The sequence below is a fragment of the Erinaceus europaeus genome, chromosome 23, assembly GCF_950295315.1.
Source record: "Erinaceus europaeus chromosome 23, mEriEur2.1, whole genome shotgun sequence".
NCBI classification, from domain to species: domain Eukaryota; kingdom Metazoa; phylum Chordata; class Mammalia; order Eulipotyphla; family Erinaceidae; genus Erinaceus; species Erinaceus europaeus.
In genome coordinates, this window is record NC_080184.1 from 7688009 (window position 1) to 7710414 (window position 22406).

A 22406-nucleotide genomic window follows, 5' to 3' on the forward strand; every position below is an offset into this window, starting at 1 on the left:
TCACTTAATCTCTCCTTAGGCCCCTCTCTCCTCTCTGTCACCAGCCACGCGTGTTTGTACTCACGGGTGATTTACTGGGTTTCTGTGGTCATTCTAGTCCTGTCTTGTTTCGGTCCGGGTGGTCTCCTTTGGTATTCCTAGTTGATCCGGGAGAGGAGAGGAGAGAAAGCGATCTGCTGCTCGTAGCTCCGCCTCCGGAAGTCGAATCTTATTTTTAAATTTTACTTAATATTTTCTCTACACTGTGAGCACTTTCATGTGGCTGAAGATTACCAAACTCACTGTTTAAGTAACAGTGTGCCTATTTCCATATGCTCTATGAGTAGTGGAGTAACAGAAAGGTTTTCTATATTGTCTACATTACTAGGGTTTCTCTTCACTGTGCATTATTTCTTGTGATTAAAGATGACTGAAATGACTGAATGTTCCACTGCATCATGTATATTCATAGGCTTTCTCTCCACTGTAACTTCTTTTAAGTACCTGATGAGTAGAGGAATCAGCAAATGCTTTACTATACTGTTTCCATTCCTAGAACTTCTCTCCACTGTGAGTTCTTTCATGTCTCCGAAGAGAACTGGAACAAATGAATGCTTTACTACATTGTTTACATTCATAGGGTTTCTCTCCACTGTGAGTTCTTTCATGGCTCCGAAGAGCACAGTTTTGACTGAATGCTTTATTACACTGTTTACATTCATAGGGCTTCTCTCCACTGTGCATTCTTTCATGTGTCAGAAGAGAACTTCTTTGACTGAATGCTTTACTACATTGTTTACATTCATAGGGTTTCTCTCCACTGTGCATTCTTTCATGTGTCCGAAGATAACTGGAACAACTGAATGCTTTACTACATTGTTTACATTCATAGGGTTTCTCTCCACTGTGCATTCTTTCATGTGTCCGAAGATAACTGGAACAACTGAATGCTTTACTACATTGTTTACATTCATAGGGTTTCTCTCCACTGTGCATTCTTTCATGGCTCCGAAGATAACTGGAACAACTGAATGCTTTACTACATTGTTTACATTCATAGGGTTTCTCTCCACTGTGACTTCTTTCATGTGTCCGAAGAGAACCGGATTGACTGAATGTTTTCCTACACTGTTTACATTCATAGGGTTTCTCTCCTCTGTGCGTTCTTTCATGTGTCCGAAGGGAACTGGATTCACTGAATGTTTCCTTACATTGTTTACATACATAGGGTTTCTCTCCACTGTGTATTCTTTCATGTTTTCGAAGAGAACCAGATTGACTGAATGTTTTCCTACATTGTTTACATTCATAGGGTTTCATTCCACTGTGAATTCTTTCATGGTTCCAAAGAGAACTGTAATGACAGAATATTTTTCCACATTGACTACATTCATATGGTTTCTCTCCACTGTGTATTCTTTCATGTGTCCGAAGATTACTGGATTGACTGAATGTTTTTCTACATTGTTTACATTCATAGGGTTTCTCTCCACTGTGCGTTATTTCATGTTTCCGAAGACGACTGGAAAAATTGAATGTTTTCCTACATTGTTTACACTCATAGGGTTTCTCTCCACTGTGAGTTCTTTCATGTATACGAAGATAACTGGATGTGCTGAATTTTTTACTACATAGTTTACACTCATAAGGTTTCTTTCCAGTGAGAGTTCTTTTGTGTTTTTTAAGCTGACTGGAATAAGTGAGTACTTTGTTGTATACTTCACATTCTTGAGGTTCCTCACTATTTTGTCTTTGTTCTTTGGCCTCAGAGATTTTCACTCTCTTACTGGAAAACAGTGAGAATTTACTTGATGATATTCTAATGAAAAAACTAAAACTTTACTAAGAAAAACAGGTCATTAGTATATATAAACAACCAATATTCACAAACATTATCAATACATTGGACAAAAATGCTTATACTGACAAAACAATAATAAAAATTAATATTATATAAAGGCTCTTATAGTTAAAAAGAAAAAAGCTCAAAGAAAAAGCTGTTAAATACTAAATAGTATAATACACAAGCAAGTTAAACTACAAACTACATACAGCAATATTGTATTTATTAATTGAAGTACTTTTTGTCAATGTGTAAATGGCAAGTTTTATCTTTGTGTTTTTTTTCTTGTTTTTAAATATTTTTTATTTCCTTTTTGTTGCCCTTATTTTTTTATTGTTGTTGTTATTGATGTCATCTTTGTTGAATAGAACAGAGAGAAATGGAGAGAGAAGGGAAAGACAGAAAGGGGAGAGAAAGATAGACACCTGCAGACATACTTCTCCACTTCTGAAGCAACTCCCCACAGGTTTGAAGCTGGGGACTGGAACTGGTATCCTAATGCCGGTCCTTGCGCTTTGTGCCATGTGAGCTTGACCCGCTGAACTACCACTCAACTCTCCGAGTTGAATTTTTTTATTGAAATCACTATTTTTTCTATTAAAACTCTCTAAACATTATAAAAATATAGTCATACAATGCAGATATGTCTAATAGTTCCAAGTGTACTACTTTGTAAACACTGAGTTTCTCCACCTTATTTATTTATTGTTTTTATAGGTATTTATCTTCCTCTTTTTTGGTCCTTGTTATTTTTATTGTTGTAATTATTATTGTTGTTGTTACTGATGTCATCATTGTTTGATAGGACAGAGAGAAATGGAGAGGAGGGAAAGACAGAGAAGGCGAGAAAAAGATAGACACCTAAAGACATGCTTCACCACTTGTGAAGCGACCTCCCAAAGGTGGGGAGCAGAAATTGAAACTGGGATCCCTATGTGAGCTTCACCTGCTATGCTACCACCCGAATCACTGTGTTGAAATTTTTTATTGAAATAACTAATTTTTCATAAATCTGTCTAAACATTATAAAAAAGATATATTCATACAAGGGAGCTATGCTTAATGTTTCCAAGTGTACTACTATGTAAACACTGAGTTTCTCTGCCTTATCTACTTTTTGTTTCTTTTTTACATTTATTTATTTTCCTTTTTGTTGACCTTGTAGTTTTTATTATTGTAGTTATTGTCATTGTTATTGATGTTGTCTTTGGTAGACAGGAAAAATGGAGCAAAATGGAGAGAGGAAGGAAGTCAGAGAGAGGGAGAGAAAGATAGACACCTGCAAACCTGCTTCACCACTTATGAAGCAACTCCCCTGCAGGTGGGGAGCTGGGGGCTCAAACCAGGAGACTCAAGCCAGTCCTTGCACTTTGCGCCACACGAGCTTAAACCACTGCTCTACCACCTGACTCCCCGCTGCCTTATTTCTGTAAGTATCCATTTCTTACTTTTCTGTGAGTTTTTTTCATGAAGTGGAAAGAAAGGGTAATCCAGAACAACATTTTCTTACTTGTGCTGCCAGTGATTTAAATGAGAAACTCAAGCCTATACATCACACATCCATCATTATTTGAGTCACTTGCCAAATATACCATAAGCTATTCATGGCATCATTTTTATGAAATAGTTTAAGATGATCTTCTCTTTACTTTAAAAAGATTGTATTATAGCAGAAGCCAAGCATCAGCTCAAATACTAGAGAGCACACACTTAGGAACCCTTAAGGGTCCATTGATTTTGGGAAATCATCAAGGTACTAAAGCACAGAGAAGTTCACAGTAGCTTTCTGGCTAGGACAGTATATTTTATTATGAATGAGATTCTAACCTTTTACTTCCTTGGTGGTTACACTGCTCTTTGATGGAATGGTCCCCTTGTAAATTTCCTAAAAATACAAAAGATATTAGAAAGGATACAAATATACTGAATTTTTGATCCCTCATGAGTCGCAATCACAATAATGCCTTTATCACTTAACAATGTCTCCACATACACTGGTGAACAATGGTGGAAAAAGTATGTATTTTCATTGAGAAATGAACGAATATTATAATTACCTATCGACAGAAGGTTTTTAATATTTTCCCACATCACATTTCTGTAGAGTTTCTTCTCTGAAGAATTTAATAATGCCCACTCCTCTTGACTGAATATCACTGTTACATCTTCAAAGGTCACTGAACACTAAAATATACAGTGTATTTATTTATATGAGAAAACATTTCATACTAGCAACAGATTAGACATCCATGATCTACTTTATGAAGTCAGTGATTGTCTCATCACCAAACATATCAAATACCCCACTCTCATGGCCTAGAATGTGATACACTAATTGGTACAGTGAGTACAGCTTTGTGCTGTCATCAGGTCCTGAACCCAGTCCCTAGAATCTCATATGACAGTGATGTTATTATGAAGTGCACTTGGAAGGGAGGAGAAAAAGATCCAAGCATAACTGAGTTAGGTTTGGGAAAGCAGTCAGTGAACAACTTTATTTCTTTACCTTTTTATGTTTTCATAACTGAGGCTTTAGAGCTCCATGTTATGATTTTAGGGGGAAAAAAAAGATACCCTGGCAATGAAGCTCCCATGTGGTAGAGGCATGCCTTAATTGAGGACTGTGCACATGACAAAGAAGCAAATAATTTGAGTGAGCCATTCTGCTCACCATGGACCATAGTATTTTAATATTATATATTTACAAATTAATAAAAGAGGTGTCAAGGAGACAGAACACTACTAAGCTCTGGCTTATATTATTTATGGAGACTGAATTTAGAGCAGTAGAACATCATGCATTAAAGTCTTTCGAGCAATAATTCTGTTGTCTTCCCAAAGCTACTTTCTTCTTCAATGCAGCCATTTGCATCCTACTTGGATGAGAGTGAGGAATAACGAAAACCTGCTAAAGCATAATGACACATGAGAGCGCTGACAAACCATATTCTTCTTTCCAAATTGAGGGATAGAGAGGCAGGGAGAAATAACAGCATCTATTTCTAAGAGAGAAAACAACATACTTCCTCCTTAAAATTAAATAAATAACCAGGGCAACAAAAGGGAATAAATAATTATTTAAATAATATAAATATTTTAAAAAATGAATAAATAAAAAAATAAATATTTAAAAAATTGAATAAGTAAAATTAGATAAAATGAGAGCACCATTAGTATGGGAATTCTTGGATTTCCCCATAGATATGATGGGCCAAGACCTCTAATATCTCTCCACCATTGCTCGTCAATATTATCAAGTTTGAGAACTACCCTCTGCCTTAATCCAGTTCTCTAGTTCTATTCTCAACTCCGATGCCATCTTCCCAAACAATATTTTTAGTTCCTCTTCATGTTACTATCAAGCTCAAGCAAAAATCACTCAGACTATGGGCCCCTAGAAACATACCTAAAGAAGACTACATAGCTTTATTATACATTAAAATTCCTATTCTGGGGAGTTGGGCTGTAGTACAGCGGGCTAAGCGCAGGTGGCGCAAAGCACAAAGACAGGCATAAGGATCCCGGTTCGAACCCCGGCTCCCCACCTGCAAGGGAGTCACTTCAGGTCTGCAGGTGTCTGTCTTTCTCTCCCCCCTCTGTCTTCCCCTCCTCTCCATTTCTCTCTGTCCTATCTAACAACAATGACATCAATAATAACTACAACAACAAAACAACAAGGGCAACAAAAGGAATAAATAAATAAATAAAAATAATAATAAAATAAAATTTAAAAAAGACAGACTCCTGAAGACCTACCTGGCTACTTGTTAAGCAACCCCCCCAATCCAGGTGGACAACAGAACTTAAAACTGGGTTACTTCCCATGGTAACTTAAATGTCTAACTGGGTGTACCCATCAAGATAAGAATTTTCATAGCATATAGAGTGTTTGGGTAGAAAGGAAGAAAAAGCTTCAGGTATAAGTAGGTATATTCTGATGAACATGATTTCTCTTAGTGGAATAATTGTATTATTTCCTACAGAGTTCGAGGGAAAGAAAAGGGAAAGAAACCAGAATACCACTAATGAAATTTCCCTCTTCCCATCTCTGTGTAGTGTGTGAGGTTTAAGCTCTGTGGTATCTGGGCAAGAAACTCCAAGGTTCATTGGAGGTAGAGTATTGCATTTTTTCTTCTTCACTTTCCTTCCCTCCTCTCTTTTGTCATATCTACCCATATCTGTATCTTTCATGGCAGCAAAGTCTGCTGACAAAATGTTTTTTAAGAGAAATATTCAGGCAAATAAGAAGCAGTGAAATGAACATTCATAACATAAAATGCATGTGTAAATTAAAATACAACTTACTCAGCAAGGAAATGAATCAGATCTGGCATATGTCATTTACCTGAGAAAGTGTCATTTCTCCCTCTTTCTCTCAATTTCTTCTCAGGCCAGAAAATTAAAAGCAGCAGTATCTTCAGACTGTGATTTAAATCCACAAGCCAGGACTCTTTTGGCTTGACAGCAAGCACTCTACCTGCAGGGAATGTAAAACTGGGAATTGGTAAACAAAGTCAGGACACCAAGGGATTATTGGAAAACAGTGTCTGTATATTGCACACCAGTCCCAGCTCCTTCTTTTCATAATTCAAAGTTTTAATGATATTTTCCTATAAGTTTTGTATAGAATGGTAATTCAAAATATTAAAAGTGAGCACAGTAAAATCAGTAAATGTATTCAACATTATCCTATTGTACTAAAACAACATTTTTGTTGATTATGTAGTTCTGGATGTTAAACTATAATATACACTTGAAATAATGTGTTTTAAATTAAGGTAATTCCATAAAACAATCTAAATAAACTTTTAACCCGTTGCGCTACTGCCTGACTCCCTCTAAATAAACTTCTATGCTCACAGCAATCATTCTAACTTTTCAGCTCTAATTCTTTACATTCTTATTCTTCAATACATTCTCATGTGTTGAATTGATGCTCATATTCTTTTTTATATAAGATTATTTATTTATTCTTACATTTTTTAAAAATTTACTTTCCCTTTTGTTGCCCGTGTTGCTTTTTATTGTTGTTACAGATATTATTGTTATTTTTTAAAAATTTTAAAATATTTATTTATTTATTCATTCCCTTTTGTTGTCTTTGTTGTTTTATTGTTGATGTCGTCGTTGTTGGACAGGACAGAGAGAAATGGAGAGAGGAGGGGAAGACAGAGAGGGAGAGAGAAAGACAGACACCTGCAGACCTGCTTCACCGCCTGTGAAGTGACTCCCCTGCAGATGGGGATCGGGGGCTTGAACCGGGATCCTTACTCCAGTCCTTGCGCTTTGCACCATGTGCGCTTAACCCGCTGCACTACAGCCCGACTCCCTATTGTTGTTGTTGATGTCATCATTGTTGGATAGGACAGAGAGAAATGGAGAAAGGGGGAGAAAAACACAGATGACTGCAGATCTGCTTCACCACCTGTGAAGCGAGCCCCCTGCAGGTGGGGGGCTCAAACCAGGATCCTTCCACTGGTCCTTGCATTTCGCGCCACATGTGCTTAACCCGCTGCACTACCGGTCAACTCCCCTATGATCATATTCTTGCCCCCTCTCCCCACACACAGAATACAATCAGAATGTTTCCAACTATAATGAAACTCAGAACATTCATACTGCTTTTTAGGTCACATATAGGCCATCCAAGTCTTTAAGTAAAGATCAGTTTCCATCACTCTTTAAATAGCTACTATGTACAACTTCCTAATCCATGCAGAGATCTGATTATTACATGACAGTCACTGAATCTGGGTAGAAATCTTTAAGTCAGCAGACAAAAGGTGAGCAATTCCACTCAAAGATGGAGGAACTAGTGCTGGTGACAGATTTGGGGGTTGTAGTCTGGGAGGTGGTACAGCACTGGACTCTCAAGCATGAAGTCCTGGTTCAATATCCAGCAGCACATGGGCCATGGTGATGTCTGGTTCGTTACTCCATCCATATCTTTCTCATGAATAAAGAAATAAAATTTGTTTTAAAGAAATGAAAGATTTCTGAACATTATGCACAATATAAAATCTGATAAGAATGACAGTGGTATTTGTAATCAGAACTAAACAGAATGAATCATTTTAGAAAAACACAGATTACATCTGGATTGGGATACTAATGGGATGTCTGGGGTGACTAATATCAAATAAACATAAAGGAAGTTTCTTGGATGTTTTTCAATGACACTTAAAATAATTGCAGATACAAATATAGTGTGGTATATGTCAACACTCGTCTATTTAAACAGTTCTAGTTACTACACATTCTGTTTTCCATAGATATATGCAACCCTAATGGAAATAATCTATGAAGTGAGACATAGTATCGTTACACCCTGTGAGAAAATTAAAAAAAAATTTTTTTAATATTTATTTTATTTATTTATTCCCTTTTGTTGCCCTTGTTGTTTTATGTTGTAGTTATTATTGTTGTTGTCGTTGTTGGATAAGACAGAGAGAAATGGAGAGAGGAGGGGAAGACAGAGAGGGGAGAGAAAGATAGACACCTGCAGACCTGCTTCACCGCCTGTGAAGCGACTCCCCTGCAGGTAGGGAGCCGGGGTTCGAACCGGGATCTTTATGCCGGTCCTTGTGCTTTGCGCCACCTGCGCTTAACCCGCTGCGCTACAGCCCGACTCCCCCTGTGAGAAAATTTAATCAGTGATCAAATAAAAGGGAGGCTAGATTTTAATCCAAGTCATGTGACCTATAGCTTTTTGTGAAATGACTCATGGGTCTACATACAAGTACTACATGGAGCTGTGCTCCAGCAAGGTTTACAATGAGAAGGAGACATGAGGAAAGCTATCAGGGCTGGTGTGTTGTGATAATTGACATTGAGAGGGACAGGGTGACAGAAAGGGAAAGAGACAAATAGATGCTTGCAGACCTGCTTCCCTGTTCATGAAGTGGGGGCTTGAACCCAGAATCTTGCACTTGGTGATATCTGTGCTTAATTGAGAGTGCCACCGCCCAGCCCCTTCTACAGAAACTATGAAACTATGAACACCTCATTCCCATCATCTGGCTTTTTGGATGCATATAGAAATTCTCTCCATTTCTCTCTGTCCTAGCCAATAATGACAACAACAATAATAATCATTACAATAAAAAACAAGAGCAACAGAAGACAATAAATAAAAAAATAAGCTTATTCCAAAGTAAAGATAGCTCTACAGGAATGTGTCTGCACTTATTCTCTAGCTTTAATAACTGTCAGCTCACAGCTGAGCTTAAATGTTTTCTACTAACCCTCCCCAACAGGATGGATTTATTTGGTTAGTTATTTTTAGAAATAACAAATTTTGGGAGGCTGAGCAGGTGGTGCACCCAGTTAAGGCCACATGTTGCCATGTGAAAGGACTTGAGTTTAAACTCCAAGTGTCCACCTGCAGGAAGAAAGGTGTATGAGTGATGAGTGGGGCTGCAGTCTCTTTCTCGTATCTCTCTCCCCTCCTCTCAGTTTCTCAGTGTTGTATGAAAAAAGAAAGACAATATTTTAAAAGAAAATTTTAATATATTTTTAAATTTTATTTTGCCTTTTGTTGCCCTTGTTGTCTATCATTATTGTTACTGCTGTCTTTGTTGATAGGACAGAGAGAAATGGAGAGAGGATGGAAAAAAAGAGGGGAAGAGAAAGGTGAGACAGACCTGCAGACCTGCTTCACCGCTTGTAAAGTGACACCCTTGCAGGTGGGGAACCAGGGCTCGAACCAGAACCCTTATGCTGGTCCTTGTGCTTCGCACCACGTGCGTTTAACCCACTGTGCCACCACCAGTCTCCACCCCCCACAAAAAACATTTTTAAGATCTCTATATGGGTATCCACCCCAAAAATAGTCACTCCAACATATAACTGTGCTGAAGATTAAATAAATAAATAAATAAATAAATAAATAAATAAATAAATAAATACATCCTGTTCCAGTAGGTGGAGCAGTGGATAAAGCATTGAATTTTCAACCATGAGGTTCCAAATTCAATCCCTAGAGAGAAGAAGGTCTGACTGATGACCTTCACTGAGTAAGCAGTAGACAAGTAGAGCAGAAGGCCAGAAAAGTCAAATGCCTTCTATGGAGATTAGAATGTGCGTCACCGTATCTATAGTAACCTGGGTGAACTTCCCCATTTTTATTTTGTATTTCTCTCTTGCTTGTTTGTTTGCAATAGCTACTTGTCATGTTAGCTTCTGTAAACTGAGCTGGCTTCTGCATTTCTAGAGTATAAAGCTGGAACTGAACCTTTGTTCAGTGCCATGAGTTTTCAGAGGGATCTGGACTCTCAGTTTGACTCAATAACTCCTTTATTCTTCACACACCTTGGCTCTGGACTTCCTCATATCCAAGAGAATTCCTTCACAAAAGGAAAGTCTAGACTGAGTGACATGTACACTTTACATCTCAAGGTCTAATAATAAGTACAAAAACCAGAGTATTAAGGGCTAATTAATTTAATCATCTACTTATTCAAATTAAATTCATTAAATTAAAAAATATATACGACTTTGGGGTGGGAGTAGATACCATAATGGTTATGAAAACAAACTTTCATTGCTGCGGCACCAAAGTTCCAGGTTCAATACCCTGCACCTCTATAACCCTGAGCTGAGAAGTACTCTGCTTAAAAAAAAAAAAAAAAAAAAAAAATATATATATATATATATATATATATATATATATATGTATGACCTTTCAGTTTTTCCTATTCCTTAATACATTAATTAACTTTAAAATTCATGACTTAGATTTATTGACACTTTGACACTTTCCTGTTAATGACACAATGTCCTCCAATTTCCAACACATAAACAATCTACAGAACCTCTAATTCCACATATGTACAAGGAGAAATAGGGGAGAAAATCATAGTGCACTTTTCAAAAAAATATATTCTCCGGTCTGTTGCCCTTTATTTATTTATTGTTGTAGTTATTATTGTTGTTGTTTTTGATTCCATCGTTGTTGGATAGGACAGAGAGAAATGGAGAGAGGAGGGGAAGACAGAGCGCGGGACAGAGAGACACCTGCAGACCTGCTTCACTGCCTTTCCCATGCAGGCAGGGGCCAGGACCTCGAAACAGGATCCTTATGCTGGTCCTTGTGTTTTGTGCCACTTGCACTTAACCAGCTGTGCTATCGCTGGACTCCCTGCCCCCATAGTGCACTTTTACAATCTTAAATAACTGGAAACTTTCCCTCTATTACTCAAAAAGATCTGTGTCCATTATTTGCTGTACAATAACACATTTTAGAACTGAACTAACCAGAACTGAACACACAAATTCAGGTTGTTAGGTTTGGGAATCCAAGGAAGACACCATGAGACCAGAGTGATGTAAAAACAAAGAATCTTTACTAGCCAGGCTAGGACCGAATTCCCAAGTGGCTGATGCAATAGCTCTCCCAGTATTTGACTCCACTCTAAATCCTGTTAAGGCTTATATAGGGATCAGAATGAATAGTCTATGTGACAAATCTCAGGTCTACAAAGTCACTACATGATAGTTTTACAATTGTGGTTATCTATCTCCTGCATATGGGGGAAATATGGGGGGGTGGGGGGTTCAGGACCTTGTGATTATCTCTCTTCTTGACTTCAGGCTCTGGGGAGGTTTCTTTCTCACTTCTTTCTCACCATCTGGTCCTGTGTTTATCTCTTTCTTCCCAGGCTCAGGGTCTGCCTTTTAATTGCTTACTTAACCCTTGAGTTACTAGAGTCTAGGCTTACCTATCTTTTAATCACCATTTTACATTTATTTTTTTAGCTCAATTTATACAAGGTCACAGTGAAGAACACTGCATTAAAATCTGATTACAGCAAGCCGGGTCTTGCTGTACCTGGTGAGAACACATATTACAATGTGAAAGGTCCTGGGTTCAAGCCCCTGGTTCCCACCTGCTGGAGAAAGCTTTGTGAGTAGTGAAGCAGTAGTGCAGGTATCTTTCTGTCTAACTTCCTCTCTATCCCCCACTTCCCTCTCAATTTCCGGCTGTCTCTAGCCAATAAATAAATAACAATTATTAAAAAATTTAAAAATCTAATTACAGAGGCCAGATGGTGAGTACACACACTGCAGTGCTCAAGGATCTGGGTTCAACTTCTGGTCTCCAGCTGATGGAGGAGAGTTAAGACGGAGGCAGCAGCACTGTATGTGTGTCTCTCTTTCCCTTCCTATCTCCCACTACCCTCCCACTTTCTCTCTGACTCTACCCAAATATTAATCAATAAATATCATTTTAAGCAGGCCAGGCAGGAGCACACCTGATTAATCTCACACACCACAGTGCACAATGACCCAAGTTCAAGACCCTGGTCCCCACCTGCAATGGGGAAAACTTCATGAGTAATGAAGCAGAGCAGAGCTGCAAGTGCCTCTCTCCCTTTCTATCTCCTTTTCAATTTCTTTCTGTCTCCATTCAAAAATGAATGACAAAAAATACTTAAAGGGGGTGGGGGAAATATTTTTAAAACAATAATAATCTTAAAATTTGACTACAGGTAGCTGAGCTAACTAAAAACAGTGGGTATGCAAATGACTTCCATGTCTGAGACTCCCAATTCCAGTTCAATCTCTACATTATCAGAAGTGAGAACTGAACAGTGTTATGAGAAAAATTATAAGCAGCATAAAAGATAATTCTCATTTGCAACTGGAAACAGGCAGTGGACAGGGCTCCACGTTTTCAATTTCTGCACACTACATTCAAGTCACTGTAACTGCGTCAACATTTTTTATGCCTCTCTTCATGCCTCTCACTTTAAGGTAGGGGACTGCTAATGTTTCTCCAACAAGTTTATTAGAATACAGTTCAGGGAGTCGGGCTGTAGCGCAGCGGGTTAAGCGCAGGTGGCGCAAAGCACAAGGACCGGCATAAGGATCCCGGTTCGAACCCCGGCTGCCCACCTGCAGGGAAGTCGCTTCACAGGTGGTGAAGCAGGTCTGCAGGTGTCTGTCTTTCTCTCTTCCTCTCTGTCTTCCCCTCCTCTCTCCATTTCTCTGTCCTATCCAACAACGACAACAACAATAATAACTACAACAATAAAACAACAAGGGCAACAAAAGGGAATAAATAAATGAAATAAATATTTTTTAAAAAAATTTAAAAAAAAAGACAGTTCAATCCTGGGGCACTTCTGCTAAATTCACCGCTGAAACCAGAATAAATTGAATAAAAACAAGATGTACATGGGTAACACATAGAAATTTTCCACATAGCAACTCAAACTCCACTAGGAAAACTTGTATTTTATTTTACTGTTGACTCTAAACCATTAATTCCCCAATAACAAACAAACAAAAAAAACTGTAACACCTCCAGGGATAATATAACAGAGAAGAGAAATTTATAGTGACTAAGAAAAATGAAAATGAGAAAGAATTAAAGAAGTCCTTAGTTTCTTTCTTTCTTTCTTTTTTTTTTTAAAGATTTTATTATGAGAAAGATAGGAAGAGAGAGAAAGAACCAGCCATCACTTTGGCACATGTGCTGCCAGGGCCACAAAAAGTCCTTAGTTTCTATCTACCCCAGGTCCCAATGAAGGCAGGGCAATCAAAGGGGCAGTGGATCCAGCTGGAAGCTGACTGGTGTTGACAAACATGCTGACTCCCCAACCTGAACATCTCGCCTGCCATCAGCAGGTCCTTCCTCGCTCCCCTGTCCTGGATCCAGATCCCAGGACACTCAATAGAGAATGGGACTGGACCAAGAAACTTCATCCATGACCGGGAAGGAATAAAAAATAAATAAATAAATAAATAAATAAATAAATAAATAAAAATTAAAAAAAAAGAATGATGATCCACCCCTTTCCACAGAGCACAAACAGGACAGCACAAGAGGAATCCAGCCCTGGTGGGGATGGTGGATTGACCAGGGAGAGGCCCATACACACTGATCCACCCCGGAAAATAAATATTTATTTTTTTAAATAAATATTTACTTTCCCTTTTGTTGCCCTTGTTGTTGTCGTTGTTAGATAGGATAAAGAGAAATGGAGCGAGGGGCTGAAAGACAAGAGGGGATGAGAAGACAGACACCTGCAGGCCTGCTTTGCTTCACCATTTGTGAAGCGACTCCCCTGCAGGTTGGGAGCCTGAGGCTCCAACCCGCAGCCCTTTGCTGGTCCTTGTGGTGCGCTGCTCCAAGTGCACTTAAGCCGCTGTGCTACTGCCCGAATCCGATCCCGGAATACTCTAGCAAGACTCAAGCAAACCCTCCCAATCTCAGCCTCAATGAGCCACACTCACAATATCCCGTCCAGTCTGAATTTACTCAAGTCTCCTCTCCAACATCCAAATCAGGAGATGAGAGCAGCACTGAGAGAATAGTAGAGAAAAGCAGCCGCGCAAAAACACAGAAGAGATTGCTAGTGTCTCTTACTTCCTCGAGTGTTGGATTTCACTTTGGAGCACCACCCATGAGCATCCCACATTGGTCCATGTCCACTGTCTCAGAGTTTAATTGGATGAAAACTTTGGATAAAGTTCAGACCCAATCGAAACCAGACATTTCTAAATGACAGCAATGCTGTCCTATCAACATCTATAGGGGGTGAGCCTGGAGAACCCTTAAAGCCAGAAATGGCTGGCAAAGGGTTCTCTGGAGTACTTTAGAAGCTGTTGGACTTCGGGCGGTAGCGCGGTGGGTTAAGAGCATTTGGTGGGACGCTTAAAGCGCAAGGACTCAAGTAAGGATCCCAGTTCCAGTCCCCGACTCCCCATTTGCAGGGGAGTCGCGATGAAGCAGGTCTGCAGGTGTCTGTCTTTCTCTCCTCCCATCTTCCCCTCTTCCGTCCATTACTCTTTGTCCTATCCAATAAAACAAGGGCAACAAAAGGGAATAAATAAAACATTTTTTAAAAGAAGTGTCAGCTGTTAAAAACATATAATTCCATCAGTTTTCTCACCCAGTTAGCTTACTCCTGCTCGCTCTCTTCCATGCTGCTTGGTCATATGAGGCGCAGCTCTGTGACCAGCACCCTGGGGACTTGGTGCTGCTGTTGTGCCCAAAGTGCAAACTGCACCATGCAGCCTCCTCTCAGCCTGGCTCCTCCAGTGCAGTGGGCTCCTTTGACCTGGAGGCTGCCTGCTGACCCAGAGCCCTGCTCCGCTCTGCTTTGTTTTGCTCTCTGTGGGTAATTTCACAGACAAACAAGCATGGATAACTATAGAAAATGTTATCTGCACTGTGGGAATCAGCAGGGTTGCACAGTAAGCTTTGGGAGATGTTGTTTAGTGTAGTCTACCTTGTGAAGGAATAAGTCCCCCAAGCTGATTCAATTAGAAATCCCCCATATAGAAAGCTAGGTGAATTGAGTGATTAAGAGCAAACCCTTAGAGGACTAGATAATGAAGGAATTTCCCCCTTATTTGGACAACAGAGAATTTCTGATTAACTAAGAATGTTGCTGTGGGAGGGGTAGATAGCATAATGGTTATGCAAACAGACTCTCATGCCTGAGGTTCTAAAGTCCCAGGTTCAATCCCTTGCACCACCCTAAGCAAGAGCTGAGCAGTGCTCTGGTAATAAATAAATAAATAAATAAATAAATAAATATAATGTTACAGAAACCCTTCTGTCTTGTAACCTTTGTGCCCTAATGGTTATCACTAACCTGCCCACTAGCTTCCTGGAGCCAATGAGTTTCAGAATGTTCATTCTAGGAATGTATTCATGTGACCACCTTGAAGCCCCCCAACTCCCATTCTCTTTAATAGGAGATGAGCTCCCAGCATCTGGGTCTCTCTCCCAAATAATGGGGCCACTAATTGGCACTCTGACTTGGTGGGGGACCCCTCAGGTTTCCTGAGGTCCCAGTGTTCTATGCCTGTTCTGTGTTTGTACATGTGTAAGTTTGTAGTAATGGCTATTCTATGAGTCTGTGTGAATATATACTTCAACTTCCCCTATTTCTTGTGTCAGCCTCAGTCTGTCTCTGTTTGTAATGGGTACAGTCAGAAGGAAAAATACTTAACATTATGATGAGCCAGGCAGGAGCTTTGAAGCTTTGTGAGCACCCACTGCAGCTAAGTTCCCCTTTTCTGTCCTTTTCTGTCTTTCCCAGCCGAGTCCTTTGCATGGAGATTGATAAGGTCTAGGACAATTGCAGGACTCTGGCTGGGTAACCCCTGGTGTGACCTAATGGTCTTCAGTCCTCTTCCAGTCTCCCGACAGCCAATAGGGTGTTGGATAAAGTTATAGAACCCCCAAAACTAAAAGTTGATAAAGCAGTTGCCAGACCTCTTGAATTCAGGGGACAGGCTTACGGTAGGGATCAGGGCAATCCCTCATAGGCTCTGCCGCAGTGGGAATATTGCCCTGATGCTGATTTGTTCCCAAATTCTATCCTAATGTTTTATTCTCCCTCATGAGCCACCTTTCAGTGTAGAGAGCAACATGAACATCTGCAGGGGAGTCGCTTCACAGATGGTGAAGCAGGTCTGCAGGTCTCTGTCTATCTCTCCCCCTGTCAGTCTTCCCCTCCTTTCTTTATTTTCTCTGTCCTATCCAACAACTTCGACATCAATAACAACAAAAATAATAACTACAATAAACATATATATTTACTTATATATTTCATTCTTTGTTGCCCTTATTTTGATTGTTGATGTAAGTATTATTGTTATTGATGCTAGGTAATAATCAGATCTCTCCATGGATCAGGAAGTTGTCCATAGTAGCTATGCAAAGATGATGGAAACTGATCTTTACATAAAGAATTGAATGTCTTATATGTGACCTAAAAAGCAGTATGACTGTTCTGAATTTCATTATACTTGGAAACATTCTGATTATATTCTATGTGTGGATAGGCAAGACCATGAGCATCAATTCAACATGTGAGAACGTGTTCAAGAATAAGAATTTAAAAGAATTAGTGTTGAAATGTTAGAATGATTGCTGTGAACATGGAAGTTTATTTAGGGGGCCGGGTGGTGGAGCACCTGGTTGAGTGACATGTTACAGTGCAAAAGGACCTAGGTTCAAGCCCCTGACCCCCACCTGGAGGCAGAAAGCTTTGCAAGTAGTGAATCAGGGCTGCAGGTGTCTCTCTATCTTCTCCTTCTCTCTCAATTTCTGGCTTTTTCTAGCCAATAAATAAAGATAATAATAAATAAAGATAATAATAAAGATAAAGGTATTCCTAGTTAACCCAGTAGAGGAGAGGAGAGAAAGACAGCTGCTGCTACTCCGAAGCCCAGCCTCCGGAAGTCTGGAAGTCCTCCGATTTTCTTACACTGTGTTAACTGCAAGAAGATGTTGAGATAACTTTTATGTTCTGGTAGAACTCCCAAAAGCTTCATTTATACAGACTGGCAGAGAGGGAATATGAACAATGATTAACTGTAAAGAGATCTCAAGTAATGGTGGGAATATTCATTATTGTCCAGAACCACAACTAGAGAACTGGATAATTGAATCCCAATATAGGCCACTTATTCACAACTAGACTTACACTAGTAAGTTTTTATCTTGTGATGGTTACTTCTCTTTGGAGTGAAAATTTTTAGTCATGGACATAGCCACCAACTTTCAGGAAAGGACATTGGAATCAGCAGAGAGTTGTATTTCTCCTGATTGAGAATCTGGATTGACCATCCAAATGTATAACCCTAACCCTAACCCTAACCCTAACCCTAACCCTAACCCTAACCCTAACCCTAACCCTAACCCTTTATTTCTTATTCTTTTATTCAGTTAAACATCTCTTATTCCAGTCATAAGGCAGATATCTCAATTGTAGAGTCACCAATTAGCAAATTGAAGCACCAAATTTGGGAGTCGGGCTGTAGCACAGCGGGTTAAGCGCAGGTGGCGCAAAGCACAAGGATCGGCATAAGGATCCTGGTTCGAACCCTGGCTCCCCACCTGCAGGGGAGTCCCTTCACAGGCAGTGAAGCAGGTCTGCAGGTGTCTATCTTTCTCTCCTCCTCTCTGTCTTCCCCTCCTCTCTCCATTTCTCTCTGTCCTATCCAACAATGACAACAACAATAATAACTACAACAATAAAACAACAAGGGCAACAAAAGGGAATAAATAAATAAAATAAATATTAAAAAAAAAAGAAGTACCAAATTTAAGTCCTGGCACTGTCCATGCAAGATCTGTGAAGTATTCTGCTTTCTCCCTGCTATAATATTAATACATACAACTAAAAAAGTAATTAGAGTTGTTGGTCTGCTTCTAAGACCCCTTCTGTTGCAATACTTAATGCTGTGGTCTATTTACATAATCATTGTTTTGCCAGCACTGGTTTAATCCCAACGGTTTCCCATGCTTTTTCCTTCTCCCCACCCCCTATACTACTTACATTCTCTTCTGACCTTACAATTCCACCTCAGGATATATAAGGACAGGATTGTGAGTAGAGATATATAGCTTGCACTCATTCATCATCAATAAAGATTGAACTGTGTCTGAGCTCAGACATGAGTCCCTGGTCATCTCTCTCCTGCCCATAAAGCTAGCCCGGCATAGGGCGATGGGTGGTAGCACAGTGGGTCAAGCACACATGGCATGAAGCAGAAGGACTGGCCTAAGGAGCCTGGTTAGGGGCCCTGGCTCCCCAACTGAAGGGGAGTTTCTTCACAGGCAGTGAAGCATGTCTGCTGGTGTCTATCTGTCTCATCTCCTCTCTGTCTACCCCACCTTTCTCCATTTCTCAGTCCTATCCACCAATGATGACATAAATAACAACAATAATCACAACAACAACAACAACAAAAACAACAAGGGCAATAGAAGGGGAAATAATTTTAAAAATGAGAGTGAAAGAGTAATTAAAAATGGAATAGCTGGCAGGGTCTTTTGACAGTATTTCAGGAGATGCTCCCTCCAGATTCATTGATTCACTTTGATCAGAAAGAAAAAGGAAAGTCATTGGAGAATATTCAATTCCTCCTGCCCTCCAGAATATACATTTCTTTTACCTGTGGGCTTTTGCAGAGTTCATCACCCAATATCTGTTAAAATTTTTGGTCTAAATATTGAAATAATGATAGCAGATATATATGTTTTTCTGTTTCTAGCAGTTATAATTGTTAGAATACTAGGGTACTAAATACCCAAAGGATGAGGCTAGATTTGTAGCCCCTTTCAGGTTTTTGCACCAAAATGTTAGAATTATAAAATGCTATGGGGTGGGGGTAGGTAGCATAATGGTTATGTAAACAGACTCTCATTCCTGAAGCTCCAAAGTCCCAGACTCAGTCTCCTGTACCACCATAAGCCAGAGCTCAGCAGTGCTCTGGGGGAGAGAAAAAAAAAAAGATGCTGAAAGTGAGGCAAGTAGAATCAGGAGTAGACAAATGAAAGTTTACTGTATTAACCAAGGGGGAAGGTGAGAAGCACCCATCGGTATCAAGAGAGCCCAGCTGGGGGTGGGGAGAGCTAAGATGCCCACAGTGAGACAGGTCCTTGTATAGAGTCATGTTATTATTTCTGGCATGGGAAGGATCATGGCATGGTTCATAGAATTCATGACCCGTTATCTGGCTGGAGGTGTCTGGAGCACGCAGAAGGGACCTAGGCAGGAGCAAAAAGGACCAGCACTCCCTCTTGATGCAACTGCACCACCACCCAAATCCCCCTGCAGATGTGTATCTTCATCTCCCCTTCTCTATCTTCTCCTTCCCTCTCAATTTATTTATGTCTTATTAAATAAAATAGATTTCAAAAAAAAGAAAAAAGAAGAAATGGCACTGGCTTATGGTGGTATTTGATATTGCTTGGGACCTTGGAGCCTTAGAGCCTTAGGCATGAGAGTCTTTTTTTGAAAAACCATTATGATAGCAACTTTTTTTTTTTCTTACCAGAGCACTGCTCAGCTCTGGCTTATGGCAGAGTGGGGGATTGAACCTGGGACTTGAGAGCCTCAGGCAGGAAAGTCTCTTTGCTTAACCATTATGCTATACCCCCACCTGATAGCACCTTTTTTTTTGAATTTTATTTATTATTGGATAGGGATAGAGAGATATTGGAGGGGAGGGAGATACCTGCAGCTCTACTTCAACATTTGTGAAGCTTTTCCTCTGCAGGTGGGGACCAGGGGCTTGAACCCAAGGCCTTGCACATTGTAGTGTGTACACTTAATCAAGTGCACCACCACCTGGCAACTAGTACCTTTCTTTTTAATGTATTATGTATTGGATGGAAATACAGGGAAATTCAGAGGGAAAGAGACAGAGAGGTAGGGAAAGAGAGTGACCTTCAGATATCTCAGTGGTAGGTATCCACCTTAACATTCTTGAAGTACTAAGTTTGATCCTTGGGACTGTCTATGTCAGAGTTGAACAGCATTCTATTCACCCCTCCCATAAAATTAAAAATAGAGGGAGTTGGGCTGTAGTGCAGCAGGTTAAATGCAGGTGGTGCAAAACCCAAGGACCACTGTAAGGATCTGAGTTTGAGCCCCGGCTCCCCACCTGCAGGGGAGTCACTTCACAAGCAGTGAAGCAGCTCTGCAGGTGTCTTTCTTTCCCTGTCTTCCCCCTCCTCTCCGCATTTCTCTCTGTCCTATCCAACAATGATGACAACAGTAATAACTACAACAATAAAACAAGGGCCACAAAAGGGAATAAATAAATATTTTTTTAATAAATAAATATATTTAAAAGAAACTTAACAGTTGAAGGGTCTTTTGACGATCCTTGAGGAGCCTCTCTCATTCAGATTCATCAGTTGTCTCTGATCAGACTGAAAACAAAACTCTTTGAGGAATATTCAGTTTTCTACACCTGATCTTAGCACAAAGGCCCAGAGAATCAGTGATCCATCCCTTTTTCAAAGAGCACACTGTTTAACTCCCCCCCACACACAGAATCAGGACAGCTCAAGAGGAATTCAGTCCTGGTGTAAGGTGGTGATGGTGAATTGACCAGGAAAAGACCCAGACACATGACTGCTTCCTGGAATATTTTTTTTAAAGAAATATGTATTTTCCCTTTTATTGCCCTATTGTTTTTCATTGTTGTTGTAGTTATTGTCTTTATTGACATTGTGATTGTTGGATAGGACAGAGAGAAATGGACAGAGGAAGACAGAGAGGAGGGAGAGAAAGACACCAGCAGACGTGCTTTACTTCAACTCCTGTGAACCCAGAGCCTTACCTGGTCTCTGTGCTGCACTCCACATAGGCTTAACCTGCTGCGCTACTGCCCAACTCTGATCCTGGAATATTCTAGCAAGTCTCAAGCTAACCCTCCCAATCTCAGCCTCAATGAGCCACACTCACAATATCCCGTCCAGTCTGAACTTACTGAGGTCTCCTCTCCAACATCCAAATCAGGAGATGAGAGCAACACTGAGAGAAAAGTGGCATCCCAGAAACACAAGATCCATTGCTAGTGTCTCTTACTTCCTGTCACTTTGGAGCACCGTCCACCAACAACCCACATTGGTCCATGGCCACTGTCTCAGAGTTTAATCCACACTCATTAGATCATCTAGTTCTGAAGGATTACTCACTGTCATCTTGATCAGCCTCCCATCTGTATAACAAGGTTTATTGATGAGTCCTGGATTTTCTCCCAGAGCCTCATTAATTTCAGCTACTTTTTCCTGACAGAGGTGTGTGTTGGAGTGCAACTTCAGGAAAACAGCTCCCCTCCCTCTGCACCCTGGAGGAATCCAGGAGAAGGAACCTAGGCAGAGGCCAGAAACACCAGCACTGCCTCTCTACCCAACTGCAAAAGGTCATGAAATGCAGATGTGAGCCCCTGAAGACTAGGGCTGAAGCACATCCCCTGAGAGGGTCCTGTCCTTCCTTCAAAAGGATTATGAAGCTTGGAAGACCAGGAGTGTCCGGATTTCCTTTCTCTGTCTTTTTAAAAATTGTTTATTATATTTATTTATTGGATAGACACAGCCAGAAATTGAGAGTAAGGGGAGATAGAGAGCTAGAAAGTGACCTGCAGCCCTGCTTTACTGTAGAGATGAGCTGAAAAAATAAATGTAAAATTGGTAATGAAAAGATAGGCAGGCCTGGACTCCAGCACCCTGAAAGATATATAAACAATTAGAGAAAGTAATTCTTGTGCAGGCTGCAGCTGCAGCCCCAAGGTGAGGTGAGAAATCATAACGAGACACCTCTGAGAATCCTGGAGGCAGGAAAAGAAGATGACCACAGGGCTATAAAGAGAATCCTCACTGCCCCCATAAATGTGTAGTGGATAACTATAGTTGTAACACTGTCATGTACCTCATATTCTGAATTGTATATAAACCCTAGTAACCCTAGACTTAGATAAGGGGTCGAGCACCCAATACAGCTGTGGGGTCTCGGCCCTAGCCATTATCCCAAGTTAGTAAATAAAGCTCTTTGTTTTTACATTACCCTGGTCTCTTGGTGAATCTTGGATTAGGGAGCCTAACATTTGGGGGCATCATCTGGGATCCTTGGAATTCATCAATAAGACTAGCTTATTGCTAAGTGCTGAGCTTTAATATGACCCACATAGTCAACGACTGCCACCTCTCCAGATTCAAAGGAGGTCTCGAAACTTTACATCAGGCTCAACCTGACGCTGTTGACTGGCTATGGAAGAAGGGCAAACGCTAGAAGATTAGGAACTCCAGAGGACTAGAGTACCC

General features: G+C 40.2%; 1 protein-coding gene across 2 annotated transcripts; it reads right to left on the minus strand.

The window, feature by feature from the left end:
• Window positions 1-207: 207 nt before the first annotated feature.
• Window positions 208-14106, minus strand: LOC103128149 (zinc finger protein 709-like). 2 transcript variants are annotated; one of them, XM_060181637.1, is made up of 5 exons: window positions 14063-14106; window positions 6168-6299; window positions 3880-4006; window positions 3650-3707; window positions 208-1765 (listed from the first exon to the last, which is right to left on the minus strand). In XM_060181637.1, the coding sequence occupies exons 2-5, from the start codon at window positions 6180-6182 to the stop codon at window positions 532-534; spliced, it is 1434 nt and encodes a 477-aa protein (XP_060037620.1). In that variant the 5' UTR covers window positions 6183-6299; window positions 14063-14106; the 3' UTR covers window positions 208-531. The 2 variants fall into 2 exon arrangements, with proteins under 2 accessions (XP_060037620.1, XP_060037619.1); XM_060181636.1 differs by having other exon boundaries at window positions 208-1798.
• Window positions 14107-22406: the final 8300 nt, after the last annotated feature.